Source organism: Paroedura picta, chromosome 6 (assembly GCF_049243985.1).
Source record: "Paroedura picta isolate Pp20150507F chromosome 6, Ppicta_v3.0, whole genome shotgun sequence".
NCBI lineage: Eukaryota > Metazoa > Chordata > Lepidosauria > Squamata > Gekkonidae > Paroedura > Paroedura picta.
Window position 1 is genome coordinate 92,707,906 of NC_135374.1, and position 26,040 is coordinate 92,733,945.

The 26,040-nt window shown below is 41.6% G+C and overlaps 1 protein-coding gene across 9 annotated transcripts in view; it reads right to left on the minus strand.

Annotated features, from left to right (window-relative positions):
- The window catches only part of ATP11A (ATPase phospholipid transporting 11A), a 145,834-nt gene that overhangs the window by 14,322 nt on the left and 105,472 nt on the right, over window positions 1-26,040 (minus strand). For 6 of the 9 annotated variants that reach the window (XM_077343721.1, XM_077343729.1, XM_077343724.1 and 3 more), the window contains 14 exons: window positions 24,818-24,981; window positions 23,074-23,145; window positions 22,730-22,803; window positions 21,767-21,870; window positions 20,788-20,969; window positions 20,146-20,397; window positions 18,353-18,527; window positions 16,299-16,401; window positions 14,870-15,015; window positions 12,492-12,551; window positions 10,490-10,617; window positions 7,685-7,820; window positions 6,672-6,695; window positions 1,045-1,110 (listed from right to left, as the gene is read on the minus strand). In XM_077343721.1, coding sequence (XP_077199836.1) covers window positions 1,045-1,110; window positions 6,672-6,695; window positions 7,685-7,820; window positions 10,490-10,617; window positions 12,492-12,551; window positions 14,870-15,015; window positions 16,299-16,401; window positions 18,353-18,527; window positions 20,146-20,397; window positions 20,788-20,969; window positions 21,767-21,870; window positions 22,730-22,803; window positions 23,074-23,145; window positions 24,818-24,981 — 1,686 coding nt within the window. The remainder of the gene's footprint in view (window positions 1-1,044; window positions 1,111-6,671; window positions 6,696-7,684; window positions 7,821-10,489; window positions 10,618-12,491; window positions 12,552-14,869; window positions 15,016-16,298; window positions 16,402-18,352; window positions 18,528-20,145; window positions 20,398-20,787; window positions 20,970-21,766; window positions 21,871-22,729; window positions 22,804-23,073; window positions 23,146-24,817; window positions 24,982-26,040) is intronic. The other 3 variants (XM_077343722.1, XM_077343727.1, XM_077343728.1) reach the window with 1 other exon arrangement.

The window sequence follows — 26,040 nt, forward strand, 5'->3', positions numbered from 1 at the left end:
GCATGGCTTTTTATTTATGATTAGTTGTTAAACCCATTTTAAAAGTGGGCAAAAGGCGGGTCCCCCGCATCACGGCACTGAGTCCCATACCCTGCACCCGGTGACTTACCCGGCAGCCAACAGTTCCCGAACCCAGAAGTTGTGGTGATGGGAGGGCAGGGCTGAGGTAGCGGTGCTCGTTGTCCATGGCGGGGAGGGAGCACGGGGGTTGTAGCAGCACTTCCCCCCCCCCCGCCCTTGGTGCACAGCAAAGGCCTAGAGGGCCCTGTGGGTGGCAAGGCTGGGGCAAAAGGCAGATAGGCATCCTTAAGGGTGCAGTAGCTGCCAGAAGGCAGGCATGATGTCAGCAGCATGCCAGTCCCCTGATTGGCTGTGGGGGGAGCTTCTCCTCAAGGGCTAATCAGGGTGTGCATATTGGCTGCGGCATCCCAGCCCTCTGATTGGGCTGGGGGGTTGGTCCTCCAAGAGTGAGTGGGACTTCCCATGACATGCCAGACTTCTGATTGGCTCTTGGGGGGGGGGGAAGGGAGAGACTTCCCCCAGGGCCAATCAGAGGGCTGGCACATTGTGGCAAGTACTCTTCACGTTTTATATAAAAAGGATGAGCTGTTCCTGAAAATTGTCCTCACTTAACAAAATAAAGTAGAATATAAACCACAGCTGGTTAACCTGTTCATGTATCTGGAGTGGGTATCCTCTCTCCAATGTTATATTGTGCCAGGATCACTTCCCTTCTTTATTCCCTGCCCAGCTATCTTTTTTTACCTTCAATAGTCACTCACGTTGTATTTCATATCTTCCAGGGTTAAGTGCTGGCACTAAAAATAGGTTCTAGATCGGGGGGGGGGGGGCTCTGTTGATTGCTCCTTGTGACAGAAATACCATTGTACTTTAACCAACAGTTCCTAATTAGCTACATGTGAGTTGATTGGCACACTACAATATTTATCAAGGTTCTGTGTGGGGAAAAAATATCTTTGCAAAGCACATAATAGGAAATGATTTTAGCTGGGGCTGTATAAATGCCACCTACATAGGTCTTACCTTCAGAGTAACAGTAAATACTAGTACAGTGAACACCAGTGTCCCAAAGGTCCAGTTTCCAAACATCTATGAAGGAAAAATGACATACATACTGAAGGTGGCCCAAGTAATGTGTTTTTGTATAGCAAATTGAGTCCACACACTTTAATGGGAGCATCAGCTACCACTATTGGAACAAATGATATAAACTTGCAGCCCATGTTCCATAGAATATGAAACCATAACCCACAGTGTTTTTATTTGTTGCTTCACCCCCTCACTGAACTCACAGTGCTCTTATCGCCTGTCCTAGATCAAGCCAAAGGCACTTTGAAAAGATCTCTAATGTTTTGAATCCTTCCCTTTCTCTGAAAAGCTCAGAGAAACATTCATGGTTTTCACCTCCTCCACTTTTTCTGTGAGGCAGGTTAGGCTAAAAGGGACTGGCACAATGGTACCCAATGAATTTCATATTCAAGCTGTAGTCCAAGTCACTAAAACCACCACACCATTCTTTCAAAAGAAAATCCTATAGACTTTGTTGAGATTGAGAATAAATAGAATAGATGCAATTCAGCCTATAAAGGCTTTACTTCACATTTGGTGTCTGATAATCCCTGTCTATTCCAGGAATTCTTCATACTATGTTTATCACTTTAAAAATGTAAAAATTAGAAACTGACAAATGCAAGACTTGTTTATCTATATCCTACCTCTCTTCTGAATGGAAACTCAAATGCATCTGTAAACAGTGTTCGCTGTTTACATAAAAGGCTAAGCCTTTAGTGGGTGGAGGGTGGGCGGGACTGGTCCGGGTGAGGGGCCAATCAGAAGGCGCAAAGTGCTGTCCGACTGGCTCCTCACCAGGACAGACAGCAGTTCTAACCAGTCGGGTGAAGGCCCAATCGGAAGTCACAAAGCGCCTTTCGATTGGGCCTTTTACCAGCACAAGCCAGAGCTCTGGCCAGAAGCCACACAGACCACCATGAGTAGGCAGTCAGTCTGGCCGCTGGGCTCACCACTGTAGAATGGGGCTGGGGATAGCTTCCCCTGGGCTTGCTCAGAGGGCCTAGGGGAAGCCGGGCCATCGGGGGGGGGGGATGGCTTCTGATGGGCCTGGTCAGAGGGCCCAGGGAAGCCATGCCATCAGCGGGGAGTGCCGGGAATGGCTTTCCCTAGGCCTGCTTGGAGGGCCCAGAGGAAGCTGCGGCATCCCCGGGGTGGGGAGGCCTGGGAACAGCGTCCCCGTGGCCCATCGAGCACGCCCACTGCCTTGTTGAGGCCTTCAAAGGGGACCTTTGAAGGGGGCCTTCAAAGCCCGTTCTTAGGGGCCTTCAAAGCCCGGGCTTTGAATCTAGTTTCTGAATATTTCAGGTTATCAACTCAGCAAAATATATGGCTAAACAGCATCAATACTGAAATTCAGTGACTATTGGTTAAATGATGTAGAAATACATGCTAGGGACTAATATGGACAAACAGGCTGCTTTCCCCACAAGAATATCTGCTGATCTTCATAAAGGTGTGAGGCTCACATATCTGGGACTGTGACAAGGAATAAAAATAAGAGTAATCTAGAAACTTCTCTATCTAAAGCTGCATATTTTCTAATTATGCAAAGGATACAAAAAGTGTAGGTATAATGCTACTTGTGTAATCGTAACATTTCTGGAAGATAGGCTTGCATAATATATATTTAATAAGAAAACTGGATAATTGAGACTCCATTAAGCCAAGTGACTTCTTACTTTGCAAGTTCCACTTTTATGTGGAATTTAGTTCTTGGTACAATCAGACATTTAACTGGCTTGTCCTCTCTCAATTTGCAGGTATACAAGCATTACATTAATAAGAATTGATGCCTCACATATCTTTCTATAACAGCTGACTATACTGGGTAATTAAAGACCTACCCAGGTCACTTAATTATTTAACTTCTGGAGCCATCATCAAAGATATCTCAAAAGAGTGGCAATTAGTAATGTGGGAATAAAAATATTGGCCTGCTTTACAGAATTTCTGCAGTATCGGTAGTATCACTTGACACAGGAGTGAGCTCCTGGTACAGACAATTGTCACCAGATGCAAAGCTATTCTAAATCCTGAAGTTCTGTCTACTTTGTATCTCTATGCCCTGATAATCCTAAACATTTTTGGCAGGACAAGAGCAGAGTAAGCATTGAAGACCCATGGCTGAGGGAAATGCAGCTAGATTGGGTTGGTCTATTTGCCATCTCTACGACAAGACAATTGCAGAACCGTGGAAAAAAAGGACAATGTTTCTACAATGCCTTTCTTCCATAAGGACTTTGGGGCTCTGGTCACAGGTAAACACTTAATATGCGATGCAAATGAGCCAAGAAAATTTAAAAAATATATATGAAGGAGACCAAATCTGAGCTCTTTGAAGGAACAGAAAGATACATAACAATATTTTTGAGGACTGAAGCAAAATTCCACAGCTTTAGGATACATTCATCCCAAACTTATGCCCGCCAACTGGCTTGCCATGAAAACGAATTGTATGTAATTGACACGTGTTAGTATGAAAATCAGTTTGCTTTTCTGAAACTTCAGGCTTATTGCTGCTACCAGATTTATACTGCTATAGATAATGTTGTTGCTGTTAGGTGCAAAGTCATGTCCGATCCATCATGACCCCATGGCCAATGATCCTCCAGGCCTTCCTTTCCTCTAGCATTCCCTGGAGTCCATAGATAATGTACTGCTACTGAAACATGTAAAAGGACACTCCAAAATGTTGCAGACACACTACTGTAAAATAGCATAGTATACAGTATGATATAGTTTGTATACCGCCCCTCTTGGTCTTGCCAACTCAGGGTGATGAACAACAATCTCATTCTTACAGCATTCTGACAAAACATTAAAGCAGCAAAAATAGCATTGCTTTAAATTTATGGTTAAAAGTAGCTACTAGCCCCAATGATGGGTAATCAATATTATAAAATAAGGGGGATGAGACTCAGGGGAGGAGGGAGACCCTAATTAGATGTAACCATGTAGTCTCTGGGTTGCCTCAACCATCTTACAGGCCCTACAGAACTTAGTAAGTTCCGTGAGGGCCCTGATCTCACTGGGGAGCTCGTTCCACCAGGCAGGAGCCAGGGCGAGAAAGCCCTGGCTCTGCTTGAGGCCAAGCATACTTCTTTTGGGCCAGTGATCCTTAGCTGGTTAGATTTACTTGACTGGAGTTCTCTCTGAGGAACATATTCAGCTAGGTGGACTGTCAGATACACAGGCCACAGACTGCGTAATGCCTTAAAGGTTTATACCAATACCTCGAACCAGATCCGGAACTTGATTGGTAGCCAATGCAGCTGCCACAGAACAGGTGTTATATGGGCTCTCCATGGTGTTTGTGAGAGAACTCAGGCAGCTGCATTTTGGACCTGCTGAAATTTCTGTATCTGACAAGGGTAGGTCCGCATTGAGCAAATAACAGTATCCTACGTTTGAATCACAGTATCTGTAATATGGATGTTATTCTGTATGAACATGACAATGTCCTAGTCAACTTGAGGCAATTTAATTGATAGCTGATTTTTTTTTAATCTGCACAAATTATTCTATAGGGTCTGTTACAATGAAAGGTGAAAAAAAATACACAAGTTGTTCTCCCTGAAGTATAAAGGATTTAAAAACCAGAAATGTAAAGACTGCCCTACAGCTGTTTTCTGCCACAAAGCCTCTGAGACTTTTGTTCTAATATTAATAACTAAATAATACCGACAGAATTTGTATTTATTATTGAAACCTTTTTAGACCTGAGGCATTACTCACACAGGGAATATTTAATAATCTATAATCCCATATTTGAGTAACAATTTTTGTTTTACTTGCAGCACTGATTCTGTGAAGATTCAAGGGGGTGGCATGTTACAGTGGATGAGCGATTGGGATGTGAGTGTCCTGCATAGTGCAGGGGGTTGGACTAGATGACCCAGCAGGTCCCTTCCAACTCCATTATTCTATGATGATTCGATGAGTCAATGACAAGAGGTCTCTGTTTCCCAAATTGTGTGTCACTAAAGGCAAACTGTTTCATTCTTACAGGATCCTCAAACAGCAGCCTCCATGGATCTGTTGCTGTTTGAAAACGAACTGAATTTTAACTGACCGACTAATCTCTTATTTAGGGAAAAGCAGTCAGATTCACTATCAAAAAGCTTTAAGAAGATGACAGTCTTTTTACAAGTGAGAACTGCAGAAGAATACAACTTTAAAATGAAGCACGGTATTTAAATAGACAAGTGTCTTTCAGGAGAGAGTATCTAAAAAGCTGGAATCTTGGCTGTTAGTCGTATATCACAGCAAGAAACCTAGCCCTTGCATAGGTGCTGATTGTTTGTTTTTCTGTAGACTCTTTCCTCAAGAGATCTGCTGTCAGGAGAATTGCTACTATCATTGCCCGTGACAACAATAGCACAACAGATAATGAGTGAGTGGCTTTATAGCAGGCCAGTATTATTATTTAGCAAGCATATTTTATCCAAACACAACCCTTTATCCTGTCTTCACAATAGGCAGATTTGGGCCATTTCTCTTAGGCACTGTAAGAAAGGGAGCCCTTCTCATAAGAAAGATAGCAGAACAAAATGTAGAGATGGTACTGGTTTTTCCAACAGCTAGGACATGTTTTGAGAGGTTCTGTCTAACTTCTGTTAAAAATGAAGGTACAAACATGACTATGAATTCAGTGTTCCCAGCATAATAAATTCATTATTATTTTTCTTAGAAGATGCCATCTCCTAATTCTATTTTGTGACTGAGGTATCATAATAATTAGTTGGTATTATCTCATATATTAGGCATGATATCCAAAAGTATATGGCCTTCAAAGTATGGCCGCCATCGATTTAGATCATGGATCTGCGAAGGTTTTATTTCTAGACGTGCATTTTTAGTACATTTATTTTAAGTGTTCCATATTCCTGCTCTGAAGAGCCTCTTGTGGCGCAGAGTGGTAAGGCAGCAGACATGCAGTCTAAAGCTCTGCCCATGACAGTTGGCTTAAGGTTGACTCAGCCTTCCATCCTTCCGAGGTTGGTAAAATGAGTACCCAGCTTGCTGGAGGGTAAAACGGTAATGACTGGCAAACCACCCCGTATTGAGTCTGCCATGAAAACACTAGAGGGCATCACCCCAAGGGTCAGACATGACCCGGTGCTTGCACAGGGGATACCTTTACCTTTACCTTATTCCTGCTCTATGCGTAGTGCCTTATAAATTGATTTAGTCATCTTAATTTTTCTCCTTTAGATACCTCAGTTCTCTGGATTCCTTTCCAAAAGTGGTCACTTAAGTAATACATTTGGTTTATTATTAAATATTTGATTTTTAAACACACAATAGGGAATTATTCTAGTTATGCAAAAAACAAACAAAATGTACAGTGAACCAAACAGGAATAAAAACTAACTGAAAGGTAGCAGGTAAAACATACACATATTTTAAAAATAATCTCCTTTGTTGCTTTGACATATCAAATGAAGAGCGGTCACAGGCATTACTTCAGCACAGCAGAACAGGATAAAACACTTTCCAGAAACCTGAGCCTGATCTGTTCTGTAATTCAATAGGAAAAGTGGAAAACACACATCATGACAAAACCACAATAGTCTTACCATGTGAGAGCTGGCTGTCATTAGCTGAGGATAGGAAGAGAAGCAAGTAGCAAAAAAGGAAAAAAAAAAGCAAGACACAAATAAAATAGACCACATAAATGTTAACATGCAAATAAAAAGCAGAAAGACCTTAAAATTATTCTTGGTGGGTTGGATGGATAACAAGGCTTTGGAGCAGGGGTGGCCAAACTGTGGCTCTCCAGATGTCCATAGACTACAATTCTCACCCCTTCTCTTAGAGCAGGGGTAGTCAAACTGCGGCCCTCCAGATGTCCGTGGACTACAATTCCCAGGAGCCCCCTGCCAGCGAATGCTGGCAGGGGGCTCCTGGGAATTGTAGTCCATGGACATCTGGAGGGCCGCAGTTTGACTACCCCTGTCTTAGAGGATGTCTGCAGAAGAGACTTTTCAATATCTGCTTTCCCACAGCCTCCCAAACCACTTGCTGAGAGTCAGAGACCCTCCAGAACAGTATGGCACAAAGGGGCACAAAGGGGCTCCAGCAAGGAATTAGAGTGCGTTGAAATTACTCCAACAGACTTTGGGAATCAGAAGCCTTGGTTCTAATGCAGTGCCACTTAATAACAAATAGAATGCTCTGAATGGGTTATGTAGCCTGACAAATTAACAATGATGCTTATTGCTATATCTGAGTGCCTGTTTCTTAAAAAGGAAGTTATGAATAAGTCAAGCAATTGAAAATACAAAGTATGCATTTACTGGCGAAATGAACCACATTAAAAATATATAGTCCCTATTAGACATGGATTCTTCCTAAATGATATTGCAATCTACTTGTTAAACCCTCTTCCACATGCAGAATTCAAGCATTGTCACTCCCTCCCATCCCCTACAAAAATACCAGCCTTTTCTATTAACAAATAATGATGTGAGCTTGAAATAAATTATGAAACAATGGATTATACTGAATGAAGACAAAGAGCGGCAGAAGTTTCATATTAGTTTTTCCATCAGATTTTTCCAGGGCAGTTTTAAACTTGCTGGATACTAACCTGTCCGTTGCTGGTCACTGTTGTGTTGTCAAACAAGAAATAGGCACCAAAGAAAAAGACCACAGCATCAAATACTCCCAAGAATGTCCAGTAAATAAATACACGCCAGCGCAGGAGGGCATTCTTGGCAACATCCCTGAAGAGTGACACAGACAATAATTCCAACAGGTTGAGAGTCTGACATGTTTATCATGCTTTAAACTAAGAAATGAGAAATTGCAAATGTTTTCTTGATTAATGGAAAGGTCCTATATATTTATCCAGGAAGTGTATTTTTTACGTTCCTTCCTTGATGTCCAGTTCTATGTGCATATAGTACACTTGCTCTTTGGTGTCATTCCCAGTGAGAGCAAGCTTTTGACCTGCAGGCTGAACAGGGGTGGTGGTGAGAGACTGCGACTAGGGTTGTGAGCGGCAGTGTCCGAATTGGCCGTTCCAGGCCGATGGAGCCAAACTGCGTCGTGGGGGGGGGGGGGGGGAGGCATGGGCACCGGTGCGTAACTCAGCGCACACACGCAGGCATGGTGCTGGAACAGCTGATTCGGAGGCCGCCGCACACAACCCTAATTGGGACTCTTATCGACCGCCATCTGACTAATGTATTAAGGGGTGTTTTTAGGGGGGAGTTATTGTGTTTTACTGGATTGTTGTAAACCACCATGAGACTTTTTGAGAGCGGTGGTACAGAAATGCGAAAATAAATAAAAATAAATTCTAAGGTACAGGCATTTTTTACAGCACCCTCCCACCTTCTGGTGACAAAAGAAAAGGCTCAGATCTCCACTTCTACTCTACTGTATCTTCAAAGTGATCTTTGACTCATAAAAGATTACACCCTGAAACTCTTGCTGGTCTCTAATGTGCTACTGGATTCGGATCACACTGCTCTACTGCAGAATCATACCGCTACCCTCTGAAACTATCTTCTATATAAATAAAGTGATAACCCCATTTTAAATAATAAAAAGTGACAGCAGAGGTCTCCAGAACATTTGCTTTGAATTCACAAAGCTCAGTTGCAATAACCTCTATAAAGTGCTAGATTCTGTAATGAGAATAGCGCATGCATCCATCATATTATTAGGAGGATTTATTACCAGAGATTTAGCTGGCTTCAAAGAAAGTGAATCATGATTACATTTTAAGAGTATTATTAGAATGCTTTATTGAGTAACAAGTAAGCTGACCTCAAGTTAATTTTCACATGCCCCGTGAGTCCTAATAGTTTGGCGAGCTAATGCAAGCATTTGGGATGTATCATAGTACAAGTCAAATGGGAAACATAGTAGCAGAACAGAAAAGAAATAAATGGGAGCATATTCTATTTACCGATATAAAAGCATAAGACAAAATGCAATTTTTTTTTTTGTTTAAGGGCTGTTTTGGAGTAATTATTATTGCTTAATCCAATGCATGTTACTTGAGCCTAAGTGAGCATTCTTTGTTGGGATACATTTGGAATGTGTGGTTAAAGCTCATTTGGACTCCTAAAAGGATGTGGTGATCACGTATCGTATGCAACTACTCTCGTAATCAGGTTATCCTCATAATCGCTGACTCGTGTGTCCTTCACTATTTAAGGTACTGTGCACATCAAGGCCTTCTCTATGATGGCACTCAGATTATAGAAGCCCCCCCCCCGCCCCGCGCTGCCTCTATTTTCTACCTGGTGATTGTTAGGTGCCTAATTTCAGCTTTTGGGGGTAAAGAACATCTTAAAATCTGCTGGTATTATTTTTCAGATCTCTATTAAGTTTTGTTTCCTATTTCAATTGTTATTTTTTATACTTAGAAACACACCAGCATTTGTTAGTCATCTTGTAGGTATACAGGATAGAAAGGCAGGGATCTAATAAATAAATCCCTGGTAGTTGCTACCTGCCACCTGTCCTCATCCTCGGTGGAAAAATATCCACTACCACACAAGATGGTAGTGAGGGCAGACAAGATTTTGCTTTATGTACACATGCAAGCACGCACGTAGGCATGCACAATCAATCAATCAATTGATCAAATCAGTTTGTATACTGCCCCTCTTGGACTAGCCATTTTAGGGCACTGAACAACAATCTAAATGTATATATTTAACCGCTTGGTGAGCGGTATCATATTTTACTAAGGGCCTGGGGGGCGGAGAGTGGGTAGGGCTGGTCCGGGTGAGGGCCCAATCGGAACGCGCGAAGCAAAGCACCTTCCGATTGGGCCCTAACCAGGACAGGCCAGAGTTCTAACCAGTCGGGAGATGCTTCACGCCTCCCACCCCGCCCCCTCCAAGCACATCTGCCACCTCGCAGAGGTGGCAGGTGTGCTTGGCAGGCCCTGTGGAAGCTGCAGCCTCGCCAGCAGGGAGGGGGCCAGGGATGGCTTCTGTGTAAGCTGCGGCCTCGCCGGGGGGAGGGGGCCGGGGTTGGCTTCCTCATGGCTGCCCGGCATACCCGCCGCCTCGCTGGGCCACCAGGTGTGCTGGGCGGCCGCGGAGGGGGGCCCCTTTCAAAGCCCGTTCTCACAAACGGGCTTTGAATCTAGTGAACAATAAAACAGTAAAACTTCCATTTTCATTAAAAGGGACTAATATGGTTAGATTAAAATATTAAGGTATACTGCTCTACATTAGAATGTTTTAGATGACTGTCTAAATGAATGGTTAATTTCACAAACATAACTCTTTTTCACTAAACCTTTTAAAATCTCAAACAGAAGTGCATTTCAACTTGAAGTACATTCCAAAGTCTCTGGCTTATCAGAGTTAAGCAAGATCCCACTAACTCGTCTCAAGTACCATCAAAACATTTGAATTAATTCTACCTGTACAGTGAAGGGTCTCTCTTGAGTGTTTCTGAACTGACATGCTGTTCCATTAGACTGTACAACAGGATAGGAAGTGAAGTGAAGCTGATATTGTACAGGGTAAGATACGCAGTATCATACAAAGGCTGTAGATGGAAAAACAGATTATATCAATCAGACATAGAGCGTTTCTAAGATAAAGTAATGGTAAAGATTTAAAAGGGGAAATGATGAAGCAAATGGAGGATCTTCCAAAGCATAATGTCCATTATCCAATACCAGACTCCTAATTCTCCAAATTCACCATGCTCCGGCCTTTAAAGATCTAGCCATAAACTAAACAGCAGTCCTGGTTCAACAACACTTGATTCCAGGAGCATTTTTAATGCACATGAAAGCTCATGCCTTGAATAAATCTTTGTTGGTGTTAAAGGTGCTATTGGATTCAAATTTTGTTGTGCCAGTTCAGACTAACATGGCTAACTACATGAAGCACTCCTGGTTGCCAAACATCTGATTAGAAAACTGGAATAAATGAATATATTGTATATTTGAAATCAGTGCTAGCCAACCAAATGTATAGCAATGCCATATTTTTTAGGAAGTACAAGAAGAAGAGTTGGTTTTTAATGCTCTGCTTTGCTCTATGCTAAGGAATCTCATGGGGGTTTACAATCATCTTACCTTCCTTCTCTCACAACCAGCACCTTGTGAGGCAGGTGGAGCTAAGAGTTCTGAGAGAACTGTGACTGGTCCAAGATCATCCAGCAGCCTTCATGTAGAGGAGCATCAAATCCAGTTCTCCAGATTAAAGGCTGCCACTCTTAGTACTCAAGGGCTGGCTCTCTTAACCACTACACCATGCAGGCTCTCATAACACACAAGCATATGTTTCCCTTTCCCATTAAAATGCTAATTGGAGGAGGAGGGTGATCAGCCTCACAAGTTATACTATTTGTGTAGTGATTTATTACTTTTAAAAACTTTCAATATAATTCAGTTCTTAGTTGATTGCTGTCACCTCAGACAATTGCAACAATATAAGGTGGTGGCCATGATCATTTAATGCAGGGGTAGTCAACCTGTGGTCCTCCAGATGATCATGGACTACAATTCCCATGAGCCCCTGCCAGCAAACGCTGACAGGGGCTCATGGGAATTGTAGTCCATGAATATCTGGAGGACCACAGGTTGACTACCCCTGATCTAATGAACTACTTTCTCAGGTGATCTTAGCCAACACAACTAACAGCATTAAAGGAAATTAAGAGTAAGTATTTTAAAACCATACTACTTGCTCAAACCCAAATTGTGCATGCTTGAGATAATGAACCTCATAGTGGTTGTATAACAGTGAATTATGAATAGGAAGCTGAGTCAGAAGAGTGAGCTGGAGGTTGTGGTTTTTTAAAGTCCTAGAGATAAAATCTCAGTCTAGTAATTCTCAAGGACAGCTATCCTCCATGATACTAAATCAATCTGCTTTTGGTTAACCAGAAATCTTACAGAACTGTTTTGCTGGCAGAATTCTGACTCTGATTCTGTGGCATGGACGCAATCTCCACAATGGAGCCCCCAACTTTATGAGCCTGCAGGCACCTTTGGAATTCTGACACCGCAGAATAGCTGCCATGGAAGGTGGAGCCACCCACAAAATGTGAGGAAGTGAGATAATACATAACTCTAACTCTTCAAAATTTCAGGCCTATTGTTGAAGATCCTTGTGCTATGTTGGCAGCTGTCACCAAAAGAAAATATTTTAAAATCTGCACACACAATTCGATCTCTGTCATCCAATCAGAGCCCAGCTAGCCAAAAGCCCCATCTGGTCCTGCCAATTTTCTAAAACCATTTGGCAGGTATCAGGAAATGTGTCAATGGGCACTATAGCACCTTTGGGGACCTCTAATCTGTTCAACTCTGTCTTAAGCAAGACATATTTAAAATCCTTTTGGTCTGTTAAAATATATTACAACATAGTGCCAGTCCATTAAGAAGGGGAAAATATGTTCTGACATACCTGCTGTGAAAACCCACAGAAGAATTGGTATAAAAACTGAGGAAAAATGAAGCAGACATTCTGAAAGACAAAATGAATACATGTGGTGTATCATTATCATACAATAAAACTGAAGGTACATGAAATCAAGCAGATATTAAAGTTGAACTGAACTTGACATTTAGATTTCCATAAGAAGGTTGACTTTAATTAAAAAATGAAAAAAAATCAGTACTATGTAGAAACAGCACGATAGTAGATAGAAGTCATATTTGTAAAACCAAGTGGGGACCAATGAAATTCAATGCACATACAGATCCCAGATATACTGGGATAATGCACAGTAGACTAGAACAATGCCCCAGGGAGAACAAACAGTTTAAAAGATTTAAAAGGTCAGGAGATCTTGGAACTGTGAGATGGATGAGACTGTTTGTGGTCTGGCAGCACGAGAACATGGTAAACAATGCAAAATGGCCTCCAAGCTGATGAATTTGAAAAAAAAATTGGCACCTTCATTTTCTGTATTCAGGAAGCTGTGTGAACTGGTTCTATTTCAGATAACATTTGGTGAGGCAAATTGTTTTTGGCAGTTCTGGCGTATGTATTTTTACCTCATGGACCAACTGTTATATTGTTTTTTCATGCTTTGCAACTTATTTTTGTTAGCCTTGTTCAGTGTAAGAAGATACAGCAGAATATAAACATTTAAAAATAAAATAAAATAACCTACTATATCAAAACTGGTGAAAAAGATGAAATTACTCATGTAGAAATACTATGGCTAAAGTTAACTGTGGCATCAAGTTATGTAATTCTCAGCATGTTAACAGAACACATTTATCCAATGTGCTAATCTAATATTATAAAGTTGGATATTTAAAATGGAGTTTTTACAAGACTAGGGATAATGTCAATAAAAGTCATCACTAATATGATCTTGCCTATCAGTGTAGACACAAAAACAAACATTCTGTCTTCCCTCCAGCTTGGTCAACTGAAATTAGAAGCTGATTCATGTTACAGTGGTCAAATTGCTTACTCCTTTATTCAGCGCATTACTGAATATTCTAAAAAGTAAGTGGTTTTTGGAAGGTGGGTTTTTCTGTGATCCAGTTGTGAGTTTGCTGTGCTAGCAAATCAATGCAGACCACTTGTAATGCCATCTGCTTCAGAATTACAGGTCACAATGTTGCAGATATATAAATCAGCATAATCTTTAAGGCTGGGAAACAAGCGAGCTTTAAGTTTAAAAAAAAACTTTTCCCAAAGCCAATGTTAGAAAGCTAAATGAAAATTTCTGACTATGACAAAAAACAGAACTTTGGAAGAAGTGTTGACTAGCTGTTGTGACTTGAATCAAGATATTCTAACAGATCATCACACAGGGAGAATTTCTAATTCCTGCCCCCTCACTTCACACACATTTGCAACCACTGTACCCATAAGAAACTGACTACAAGGGTTAAAGATACCCGCTCTGCACAACGTATTTTAAGATCAAAACTTCTGTATTTGATAATAAGTTGAAGGTAAAGGTATCCCCTGTGCAAGTACCGAGTCATGTCTGACCCTTGGGGTGACGCCCTCTAGCGTTTTCATGGCAGACTCAATACGGGGTGGTTTGTCATTGCCTTCCCCAGTCACTACCATTTACCCCCCAGCAAGCTGGGTACTCATTTTACCAACCTCGGAAGGATGGAACGCTGAGTCAACCTTGAGCTGGCTGCTGGGACTGAACTCCCAGCCTCATGGGCAGAGCTTTCAGACTGCATGTCTGCTGCCTTACCACTGTGCGCCACAAGAGACTCTTGATAATAAGCTACCTCCATCTAAATATCAGATTACTATGCAAATTACTGTATTTGCTGGCGTATAAGACTACTTTTCCCCCACTGAAAAACATGTCTCCAAGTGGGGAGGGTCGTCCTATACACCGAGTACACTTCAGTTGGGATAGACATAGCTGCCCATAGTGGCCTCCCGATGCTCGCCCACCTCATTCTACATACCATCCAGTATCGCACGGTCTCCAGCGCAGCCGCGGCGGATCATCAGCATGGCTGCAGCGAGCATCAGCAGCGAGACAGGGGTGCCAGCCTTTTCGGCGTGACCAGCCCGTTTTGCTCGGTGGGAAGCAGTGGTGCTCCGGCCCGCCTCTTATTTACACAGAGCTCACACTTGCGCACTAGTGCCGGTTACAGGGAGATGCAGGGGCAGGCTGGGTATATAACAAACTCTATATTTTGAGTGGAAATGTTGGGGGGTCGTCTTATACGCCCAGTCGTCTTATACGCTGACAAATATGGTACTTACGAAACAACAGATTTCACATTAGTTGAGAACACAATGTAGCACTTTTATCAACTACAAAAACAAAACAGAAAAGGCCAGCCTACCTTATAAAAGAAGTATTGCACAAGCTCAGATATCCTGACATAATAAAAATGCCCATGAACAAGCAACATTTTTTTCAAATGTTTAAATTTGGGTATTGCATAGTCACTATTCCTTGCAGCTTGACGGCCTTCTTTCCCAATAACACCTAGGAAAAGAAATTGATAAATACTGGTGATGCAACCCGAAATGATTATCAATAATTGGATTTCCCCTTGTTTTACCAGATTACATGCTATGTATTTTGAATTGAAAACACCCTGAGAACAGGGTGTTCTTATACCCAACTTTAATCTCCTTCTTTTCCACAACAATCAGTTTGTGAGATAGGTGGGGCTGAAATAGTTCTGAGAGAAATTCTGACTGGCATAAGGTCACCCAGATTCCTATGGAAAAGTAGGGAATCAAACCAAGTTTAAAGTCCACAGCTAGTAACCACTACACCACTCTGGTGCTCTGGATTTATTTAAATTACATTATAACCAGTTAAGTTGTAACTGTAGCATGAAGGCTGAGCTCTCGTCATCTCAAGCTGTACACAACTCTATGCAAACACCAGGTTAGATGAGTGTGGGTTGGGTGATTTTACTGATCCCTCCCTCCAGTTTGGTGCAGTGGTTAGGAGAGCCAGTTTGGTGTAGTGGTTAGGAGCGTGGACTTCTAATCTTGCAAGCCGGGTTTGAATCCGCGCTCCCCCAGATGCAACCAGCTGGGTGACCTTGGGCTTGCCACGGCACTGATAAAGCTGTTCTGACCAAGCAGTGATATCAGAGCTCTCTCAGCCTCACCCATCTCACAGGGTGTCTGTTGTGGGGAGAGGAAAAGGAAGGCGACTGTAAGCCGCTTTGAGCCTCCTTCGGGTAGGGAAAAGTGGCATATAAGAACCAACTCTTCTTCTTCTTCTTCTTCTTCTTCTTCTCCTGCTGTAGACCCGACTCCCCTGTTCAGCTGTTCCTGGGTCCCCCTGTCCCAGGTGCCCCATTTTGGGCTGCAACAGGGAGGGTCAGAAAAAGAAGCTCTGCTAACAGATATCCATTCTCGTCAGCAGAAACCTTTTCATGAATCCAACTTATCACGTATTCAACCACACCTGGCCACTTTTTTTGGCTCTCTCTTTTGTTTCACACTGCACATTTTGATGTAGAATGTTCATGCACTTGAGCTGTACCTGCCATTCAATTATTTGGGGATGTGTAAATATATATTTAAAAGTTTTTAATCTATTTTGACACAAATATTAAGGACTATTACTTCCACCCAACCTGTTAAAAGAGGTAATATAATTCCTGCCCAGCAGATGGAGTCCCTCTCCCTTTTCATCAAAAGTAGGCAGTCCCTTCTAATTGAAAGAACTAATCTGCCAAGCAACACAACATTGCTACTTTAAAATTATGTTTGCTTTTTCTCTATTGGAACCCCAAATCCACTTACCTATGCCCACATGTGCTTCTAAAATCATACTGACATCATTTGCTCCATCACCAATTGCTAATGTGATGGGATGCTCTTTGGACCATTTAATTAATTTTACAATCTGGAAGGAAGAGAAAAAAACATAATAGTCTTATTTTGGAAACAAACTTTCCTCTTTCTTGCTTGTGTTATTTTCTCCAATCTGCCAGGTGTTAGATCATGCAACTACACCTGTGAGTATGTGTGTGTGTGTGCAGGTATATTCTTGAGATAGAGGTGAAAGACAGGTAAACAAAACATATCTTTGGGCCTGCTCTCAATTCTTTTCTGGAAATGATTTTCTGCTCAGATAGTCTCTCTGCTCTTGCTGTGACACAGAAAAACATGTTATCCTCATAATTTCTCATCAATAAATCGCCATTCTTTCTGAGGACTGGCTGGTGGCTAAGACGACACCAAAAAAGTGCAGTTCACTCATTCCCCCCCCCCCTTAATTCAGGGGCATTGAGGGTATGAAGAAATGCATTATGGGATGCAGATCTGAACTGAGCTAAATCTTCATGAGTTTTTAAAAGTTTTTCTCCCCCCTAGGATCAGAACAGGCAGGAAGGGGGAAGACAGTTCAATGTCTTTCCATCCTCACCTCGGCTACCTCTTAAGAAATGCTTACAGGTCTAACAAAAGACAATGAGATGGTCAAGTTCCCTATTCCCTCAAGCAGGGAACAGAGATTTGGAGGTATTAACTACTGGAAGGACTGTAGGAAGAAACCTCTGGAGACTTCAGGAAAAACTTCTTTGATGGAGTGGAGAAACAATTATATAAAACTCCTGGGAGCAAAGAAGAAGGGTTCTTTGGTCCCGGTTCCATTGAAGGAGACAGAGTTCTTAACTGACATTTGGAAGTGGTGGCCATTGCCACGTACTGCTTTGCACACCTGAAGGTGGTTTGAAGATAGTGGAACTCCTGTAAAAATCGTCTTTAAAAATTTGTAACTTCCTAAGCCTTATATTTCATATTTGACAGGCGTGTATAGCGGGAAGGACAGAGGAACTGCATTTTACCCTTTTCTTTTGAATCCCTTGCTCAATCTGGTGCTATGCAAAGAATATGTTTGTGAACGCTTCCTTTTAAATAAATGCTTTATAACTTTTGATTCTGGTAGTGGGTCTCTGTGCCATATAGACCTCCACCATCTTGGACACGCTATTTTAAAAGGAGTGACAGGAGGAAGGGGAGGGCAGTCAGCAAGTGGCTACACCCTAAGGTGCACAAGGTAGCAAGCTGTCTCTATGGTAATCCAGACTCTAGGTAGCAGGACACACAGAGTCAAGGCCTCAAAACTTGCAAGGGAAGCTGGAAGTCCTGACCCTCCCAGTGGGCAATTCTTATGTAGGTCAGTTGCTAGTGGCAGTTGAACCGAGAGAAAGAACACATTTTTCAGCTGTCGGGAAAACCTTGGGGATCAGGGTGGAACAGGTTAGGTCAGAGCAGGACTGTTCTGCCACAGGGGAAGAGAGCACACTGGCTAGAAATTTCTCCCAAGAAAATAATGAGCCAGAAAGATCAAAAGTTTGTGTTGTTATCTATACTTTTTAACCTGTTTTCTTCATTTTTTTTCACAACATTGCTGATTTAAAGCCCTAATCAATCAGAATTTTAAAAAAGAATTTCTACCATATTTTGCCTTTTATTTTTCTTCTTAACCAACACAAGTTTCATATTAAATTACTGTTGAGACTTCCAATGAAATATCTGTTGAAAGTGCAGCACTTTTTGTTAGTATAAGTATGCTCATTTTTTCCAGTATTGTATCTATCCTAGCACTAGCTTAAAATCTGCATAAATCAGAAGCTCAGCAGGATAACATTTTTAATGTACCATTAACTAATTGCTCTCTTACAGGAATTCTTTCTTCCTTATTTTTAATTTTTTCCTTTCATTATCAATCATGGATATGTGGGTGTTTTAAACTTTTCATTATGAGTCATGACTACAACATGTTACATAACAATTTTCAATATTTGTACAAATAAGCATTTATCTGATGATTAAAGAAATGAAACCCAAACCTGTGCCTTCTGCAGAGGAGCCATACGACAGCATAAAACTGCACTGCAGTTCCTGCATATTTCAAGGAAGAGCTCTCTGTAGTTACCAGAGCTCCCATCTTCCCGTGGCTTCATTATTAATGATAATGCTGCTCCATCAATAATTAAACCATAGTCTTGCATCTCAGTTGAAAGCCTACAGAGTGACAAAAACATGCACAAAATGAAACTTTGTTTTGCAATTTAACCAATTCCATTTTTTACATAGCTACTTTTAGAAGTACGTGAAATTAAGAGACTGATCAGATACTTCTAATATCAAGGTAGATCTGAAATGTAGCTCAACAGCAATATCTTATTTCTGCTTCCCTCTATTACAATGGGAAGAGAACTTTACTATACTAAGCCAACATTCCTCAACTTCATGGGTTACCTTCAGAAGTCAAATTTTCACTTTTCACTTATTTCACATACTCTAAAGTGTTTTTTACTCTTTGAGAATGATCATATTCAACAGGGAATGAATGCCAAAGAAGAAGCAAAAGGAAAAGCAAAGAGGCCAGGGGTGAACAGCTAATTTTAAATTATCGTCTGGCCAGATTTCTCATAAAAACATAGGGAAATAATGGGGTTTTGGACTTCTGGGTGACTAGCAGTTTGTTAACATGACTGCCATTCTGAATGTGTGTGATGGGCCTCCATGGAATGGTCTAAGGCAGGGGTAGTCAAACTGCGGCCCTCCAGATGTCCATGGGCTACAATTCCCATGAGCCCCTGCCAGCAAATGGAGTGCTGCAGTTTGACTATCCCTGGTCTAAACAAATCAATCCAAAAGATGAAGAAGAGCAACTGTGTACAAGCTCCAGAATCCTTGGCAAGGGGATTAAGGACCTTCAGCTGTTCCAAATCCAAGTGAGCTACCAGACTAGGAAGCAGACCCAATCAAGTGAAGCTTCCATGGACAAGAAAATCATGCAAAGGTTATATAGCTTAGATAGTGCATTATACAGAACGCAAACCATGCTAGATTTTAGTAGCTTTTAAAAAATTATGGGTTGATTCCAAGCTTTTGCAATAGGAGATTTGTAGAAGCAGATCTCTCTTCCCTTCCGCCAAAATCTCCCAATAAGCTATTACTGATAGAAATGTTCATCACTGATGACTGTATGCATACAGTGGAATTAGCTGGACATGTGCCTGATCTTAACTCCAAGCATTGCTCAAAATGAACAAATATGAATACTAAGCCAGAGAAGTAGGGAAATATAAAAAGCTATTTTGGAAAATGAATAGGAAGCTCACAAAAAAACACAGCTTGGTGTAGTGGTTAAGAATGGCGGCTGCTAATCTGGAGAGTTGAGTTTGATTCCCCACTCCTCCACATGCAGCCAGCTGGGTGACCCTGGGCTAGTCATAGTCCTGTTAAAGCTGTTCTCACAAAACAGTTTCTCTCAGAGCTCTTTTCAGCCTCACTTATCTCACAGGGTGTCTGTCGTTGGGAGATGAAGAGAAGGCGATTGTAAGCCACTTTGAGACTCCTTTGGGTATTGAACAGTGGTGTATAAAAACAAACTCTTCTTCTTCTACATGAATGCATGCTGACACCATCAGTCAGTAACAACAGAATTTGCAAGACAGTGAGATGACCTAATAAAACTGCTCAAACACCCATTCCAGAGAGCTATAACTTCTGTCTACAGAATTCAGATAAACAACCTAATCCTTAAAAACTTGTTTTCCAGTTTATCACCAAATCGATGCCAAAAAAATAATCAAAGTTTACACGCGAGTCAGAACTTATGCTTTCTACATACCCTGAGAAAGTATCTCTTGTTAGACTACCACTGTGCCTTAGGACAGTTTTGCTTAACTCAAACAACACATCATGTAAACTCTGCTCCTCTATTTTCTTTGTAGTCAGCTCAAGAATTTGGGTGTTTCTTCTGAACAGTTTACAAGCATAGCATGTTGCAGCAGCAGTCTCCATTTTGTCTCCAGTCAAAACCCACACCTTAATGCCAGCTTTTTGTAGGGCTTCAATGGTATCAGCAGCTTTCTCCTGTAGACTGAGAGACACCAATTGAAAACATTTGTGAAATGAAAAATATAAGAGATTTACTAAAACATATACAGGAAAATTGTGAGGGTCTTCACTCGTAAAGCATGGTTCAATACCATTAAACGATACAAGCAAGGAACAAGACGGTTATAACATATTATTTTTTCTTAACATAAGATTGTTCAAATTCTTACAGTTATTTATTAAAGTGACTGGACTAAATCCATTGAAGGGACACAAAATAAGATTTACTAAAAAGTGATGCAGGGGAACGATTCAGGCACAACAAATAAATACCACCACGACCACCCTCCCTGGCTGTGTCAGGTCAGGAAAACAGTAGAGGGAGTAACACATCACGATACAGTAGAGGACACAACAAAAGAACTGTACTAACCGGTCTTCCACTGCTGTGGCACCAAGCAGGATAAGACCTTTTTCTATCTGCTCATAAGCTTCAGCAAGTTTCTTTTCCCGATCCCTCAGAGCCAACTTTGCTTCCTGCAGAGACTTCTGCACACTCTCATATTCTTCATAGGTGAACTTTTTATAAGCAACACACAATGTCCGCAGACCCTCCTAAAGAAAATTGTTTGAAAAGCACAGGAATGTGTTTACAGATTTCCATCCCCCTCATAAGTATCTGAAGGAGCAATACGGTTCAGACCTAGGTTGAAATTCCTACTCTGCCATGGCCTGCTTAGGTGACCTTGGCTCATCTTCTCCCTGTACACAACCATGCAGCTTCTCAGTGGAATACATTTCTGTTTGTGGAAGACACAGACTTTTGCCAAATTTCCCCTCCTGCTGCAGATTACTTTCCACTCCCCCTTTTGTGTTTGAGGGTCCATTAACCCTCAGGAACAAAATTTCAGGGAGCTACTGGGTGGCAGCTAGAGGAAGAGTTAAGAAAGTCATGCTCAGTAAAGTCTATGGATGGCTGGATACATGCCATGATCTCCCAGGGTTAGTATGTGGATAAGACGGGGGACAGAACCATACACACCAAACTGAAATCCCTTTGAGAAATGGTGGGATATAAATATGAATAAAATTAGTTTATGATGATTACAGTTAATAGTGACATCTCATTTACTGGCCTGACTTTCAATTAGGGAGGAAGTTTACCCTGATCATGGCAATACTGCTTATGAAAAAGTTTTAAAATCAGATTTAAAGGGAGTTACAATTTCCTACTTTGCAAAAGTTACTCCTGATATGTTCCTAAAACTAATACACGGACTTCCTAAAAAAGGTACATGATGGAGGGGAATGGAAATCAACACAATGGCTGTTGTCTGACTTACACAATTGTTGTGATTTTTGACCTTCAGTGGAAAGAGCACAATTAATGCTTGCCTAACAGTGGATCTTACCACAGCATTTCGTTCGACTCTTGATCGAATCTGATCTATTTTGCCTTCTGCAACTCTAGGAAATATAGAAGAATCTGCTCCTTTGCAAAATAGCAGTATTTCACCTGAAAATATAAACAAAACAAAAAACTCTAAATACAGGACAAATTTTAAATATACTATTGTCCCCTGCCAAATATAGATATTTTCCTTAATATCCATTCATCTATTTTAATGTAGGATTTCCCCAGCTCAACTGCAGTCTCCTGTGCCAAATGCTACGTTCCTGAAGGTCCCGTATTCTCAGAGAAAAGCAAGAGAGAATGGAAAACAGGTAACTAAGTTTCTTCCTAAGTTTCTCCTCCACTTATTAAAGTATGACTTCAAAGACATCAAATGAAAAACCAGAGGTAACAAGAGGTACGAAACAATGTTTTGAATTGAATTTCAGAATAAAACACACAATTCAAGAAGCCTTGAGCCGCAAGGGAGGACAATATCATCCTTATCCATGGTTCCTCTATATATTTGTGAAACAGCCTGGGGGGTGTCCAGCTGTCCAAGTTGGAATAGGGCCAATCAGGGCCCTGCCCCTACAGCTCCTGCCCTCCCTCCCTGGATGCTAGCCACGTTCCTCTCAGACATGCCAGAGACAGAGAGAGACACACACAGCCCTGCCAGACCGAACATGAGCCCAAATTCCCTCTTATTGCTCCTGCTGCGATGGAGGGAGAGAGAGACAAAGACAGAGAGCTGCCCCAAACTGCACACCAGCCCTCCTTCCCTCCTACAAACCAGCCCTAATTACCTGCTAAGCCTTCTGCTGCGAGGCACACCGAGACACACAGTGAGAGGGAGAGACACAGAAAGAGAGCTGCACCTTCCGTTGTCCCCTGAGTCCTAGCACCCACTGCATTCCTGCTTGCAATGGGCTTTCTGGCTAGTATAAATATATTATAATAAAATAAATAAATAAAAACCTACCTTTTGCTGACTTAACAATTACACTCATCCGTCTCCTCACTGAATCAAAACTTAGGACCTCCAACAATTCAAACCTGAAGAAGAAAAAACAAAACCAGCAAAATGTTTAATTTATGTAATATCCTGTTAAAAGCAACTTCAATCTATTCTCAGACAACTTTTGTGAGAAATAAAATTTGCTCACACAGAAATTTAAAAATCCAAACCTTGCAAAATTATAGATTATCAGCCCATTAAACTATATAATTTAAGTATTTTCTGCAAATGAAAATTGCAGACATCAAATAAAGGTTTTGCAGTGTGCTTTTAGTATACTCCTACATCATACAGAAACAGTTACTCACTTTTCAATGTCATTTTCTCGAGTTAAGATTTCCATACAATTGTCCTTCAGTCTTAAGTATGTGTAGCCAAGCCTAAAAAGTGAATGACAGATTAGAAGTTATAAAAGTGAATGTATAAAGAAACTGAACTGTGTAATCCATTAACCAACACTCACATCACCATCTGCTCAAAACTTAAGGTTTCCTTCCCCCAAAAGAGTGGTCCCCAACCACCTGTCCGGGGACCGGTACCGGGCCGCGGCACCTCCTCGTTCTCCTCGGGGGCTGCCCTGCCACTATGCCGCTGGCTCACCTTTGGTGAGGCTCCCCCTTGGCATGGCACTGCGCAGCTGCTGCTGGCAGCGTCCCCCAGCGGGTGGCGGGAAGTCAGGAGCACCGGCGGGAAAGCAAGTGGAGCAAGGACTCAGGTGGTGGCGGCGATGTCTCTCGGCAAAAGTCTACCCCCCTCCCCGGATCTCAGTAAAATTGTCAAGAATTGACCGGTCCCCAGTGACAAAAAGGTTGGAGACCACTGCCCCAAAAGATACAGGAAAATCCTTTCATGCTCATTCTAGCTACATAGCTCAGATAGAGCCAAACACATTCAATTGCTTTATATTTTAATTATACTGTTTGACCTATTTAAAAAGCACAAACGATTCACAACATTTTATTATGATGGATTTCTCTATATGAACCTTAGTTCACAAGACTACAAACATGTGAAGGCAAAGGGGTGGCAGGTTACAGTAGATGAGCGATTGGGATGTGATTGTCCTGCATATGTAGGGGGTTGGACTAGATGACCCTTGAGGTCAATTCCAACTCTATGATTCTATGATTAGGGGGAAAGATTTAAAATTGATGTTCATATCTGAAACTCCCCCTACCTCCATTCAGAGATTTAGGAAAAGCACACATGTGCTGCAAAACAGGGTTATGATGGCAAAACTCCTGTGTGGGGTTTTGCAGGGAGTGGTTGTCTCTAACAAACTCTTTTAACATCTTTATGCACCCTCTGGCCCAGCTGGTCCAGAGTTATGGGATGGACTGTCACCAATATGTGGATGACACCCAGCTCTATCTTCTAATGGACGGTCACCCAGACTCCCCCCCCCCTGCCCGGATACATTTGCCAGCAGTCTGGAAACCATAGCTGGATGGTTAGAGCAGAGTCACTTGAAACTCAACCCCCTTCCTGTGGCTGGGCAGGAAGGCAGCAGATCAGGGAGTGTGCCTTCCCACACTGGCTCGGGTGCAACTTAACATCAGAAATCTGTGTGATCCAGAATGCCTTCCTTTCGATGGAGGCTCAGGTCACAGGAATAGCCCGCATGGTATTTTTCCATCTTTGCCACGTGAGGCTACTAGCACCCTATCTGTCCTCAGATTGCCTAGCTAGTTATTCATGCAATGGTCACCTCTAGATTGGCCTTCTATAATTTGCTCTACGTGGGCCTGCCCTTGTCTCCAAAACAATGCCTCTCACAAAATCTGACTCTCAGCCTTCCTCTTCAGCTTTGTTCCTTGTGTTTTTTCAACTCTCTCTTCCCCTATCTTCCCCTCAAATTTCTGTCTGACATTGTGCATCTTTTATATACATACTCCCTGTGGCTGTTCTTACATACTCCCTGTGGCTGATCCCAGATGAAATAAGACTCAACTCTGACACAGATTGGGACAGTAAGATACCGCCACAAGCAGGTACATACCAGGAGAAGCAGTATATATAATTTTATAAATATAAATAAAGCGTAACACATACCTCTGAATCCCCTCAACTAAAGCAACTTCATCAGGAGAAGAGGATATATACACCGAAGATCTTCCTGAGAGCTGAGCTTTCTTTAATCCATCCACATTGTCATCCTCCTTCACTTGAACAGTGTGACAAAGACACAATGCCCGGAAAAAGAGCTCTTCCCTCTCCTAATAAATTAAAGAGGAACACTTCTGGTACAATTTTTTAGTTCTAAGCACCAATATTAAATATTTTCTTTTTGGAACAGATGCAAGTGAGAGGGAGATGATTAATTGTAACATACTAGCTTGCATTTTTAAAGACCACCCATCTCTATTAATAAAGCATTACAATTTTGTAACCTGCAAAAATTAATAGATATATCTGAAGAATTTCTAAAACCAGAACTTGTTTTTTGTCTGTGTCTTCTTTTCTGTGTTCTATATCTGTATTAGGAATTCTGTTTCAGTCACTATTGCTCATTGTTCACTCAAGATTCATCATGGTATACCTATAACACAGCTTTAAAGCAGGGCTCAGACATGAACAAGAAAACTTCTTTCAAGCATAGGTCAAGGAACAAGAATAAGCCTCTGCTACCTGCCAGGGCTCCTATAGCACAAGGTGTGGCTTCCTAACTGGCTTCAACCTTGCTATTTAAACAACAAATAGTGCCACTATTTCTATTAGCTCATAGGCTGGTGTTTATTGTCATACTAAGGATTTAAAGACCTGTAAAAATGAATTCCTTATGGCTTAAAAGACTCAATCCAACCAGCTGCCCCTGCCCCTTTTATTCAATGCTTATGATGCTCGGGAAAAGAATTATAAATCAGCTGAATTACCTTATTTGTATGATGCATCAGTGAAACAGACTCTGATTTTTTTTTTATTTGCTCTGGGTCACAGGCTTTAAGACCAGAGCTCCAACAATGAAAATTAACCATTTTCAGTAAAATGAGCATTGTTTGTAGTTCTACTTTTTGAAATTTTCTTTCCTACAGTCTTTGGCTTATAATATTTTTACAACTGGCCTCCAGTTCAGGATAGGTAGATACAACCAGGTACTTTAGGCCTGCCCAATATTCCAGCATTACCATTCTGTACCTTTAATAATGAGAAAAAAAATGACAGAGGCCACTTTTTCAAAGCTCAGCCACACTGGGACAGGACAAGCTCCACCTGCTAAAACTCCTTTCTCTTCCCAGCTATCAAAAAATAACAGAATGCTCTTGTTACAAAGCTGG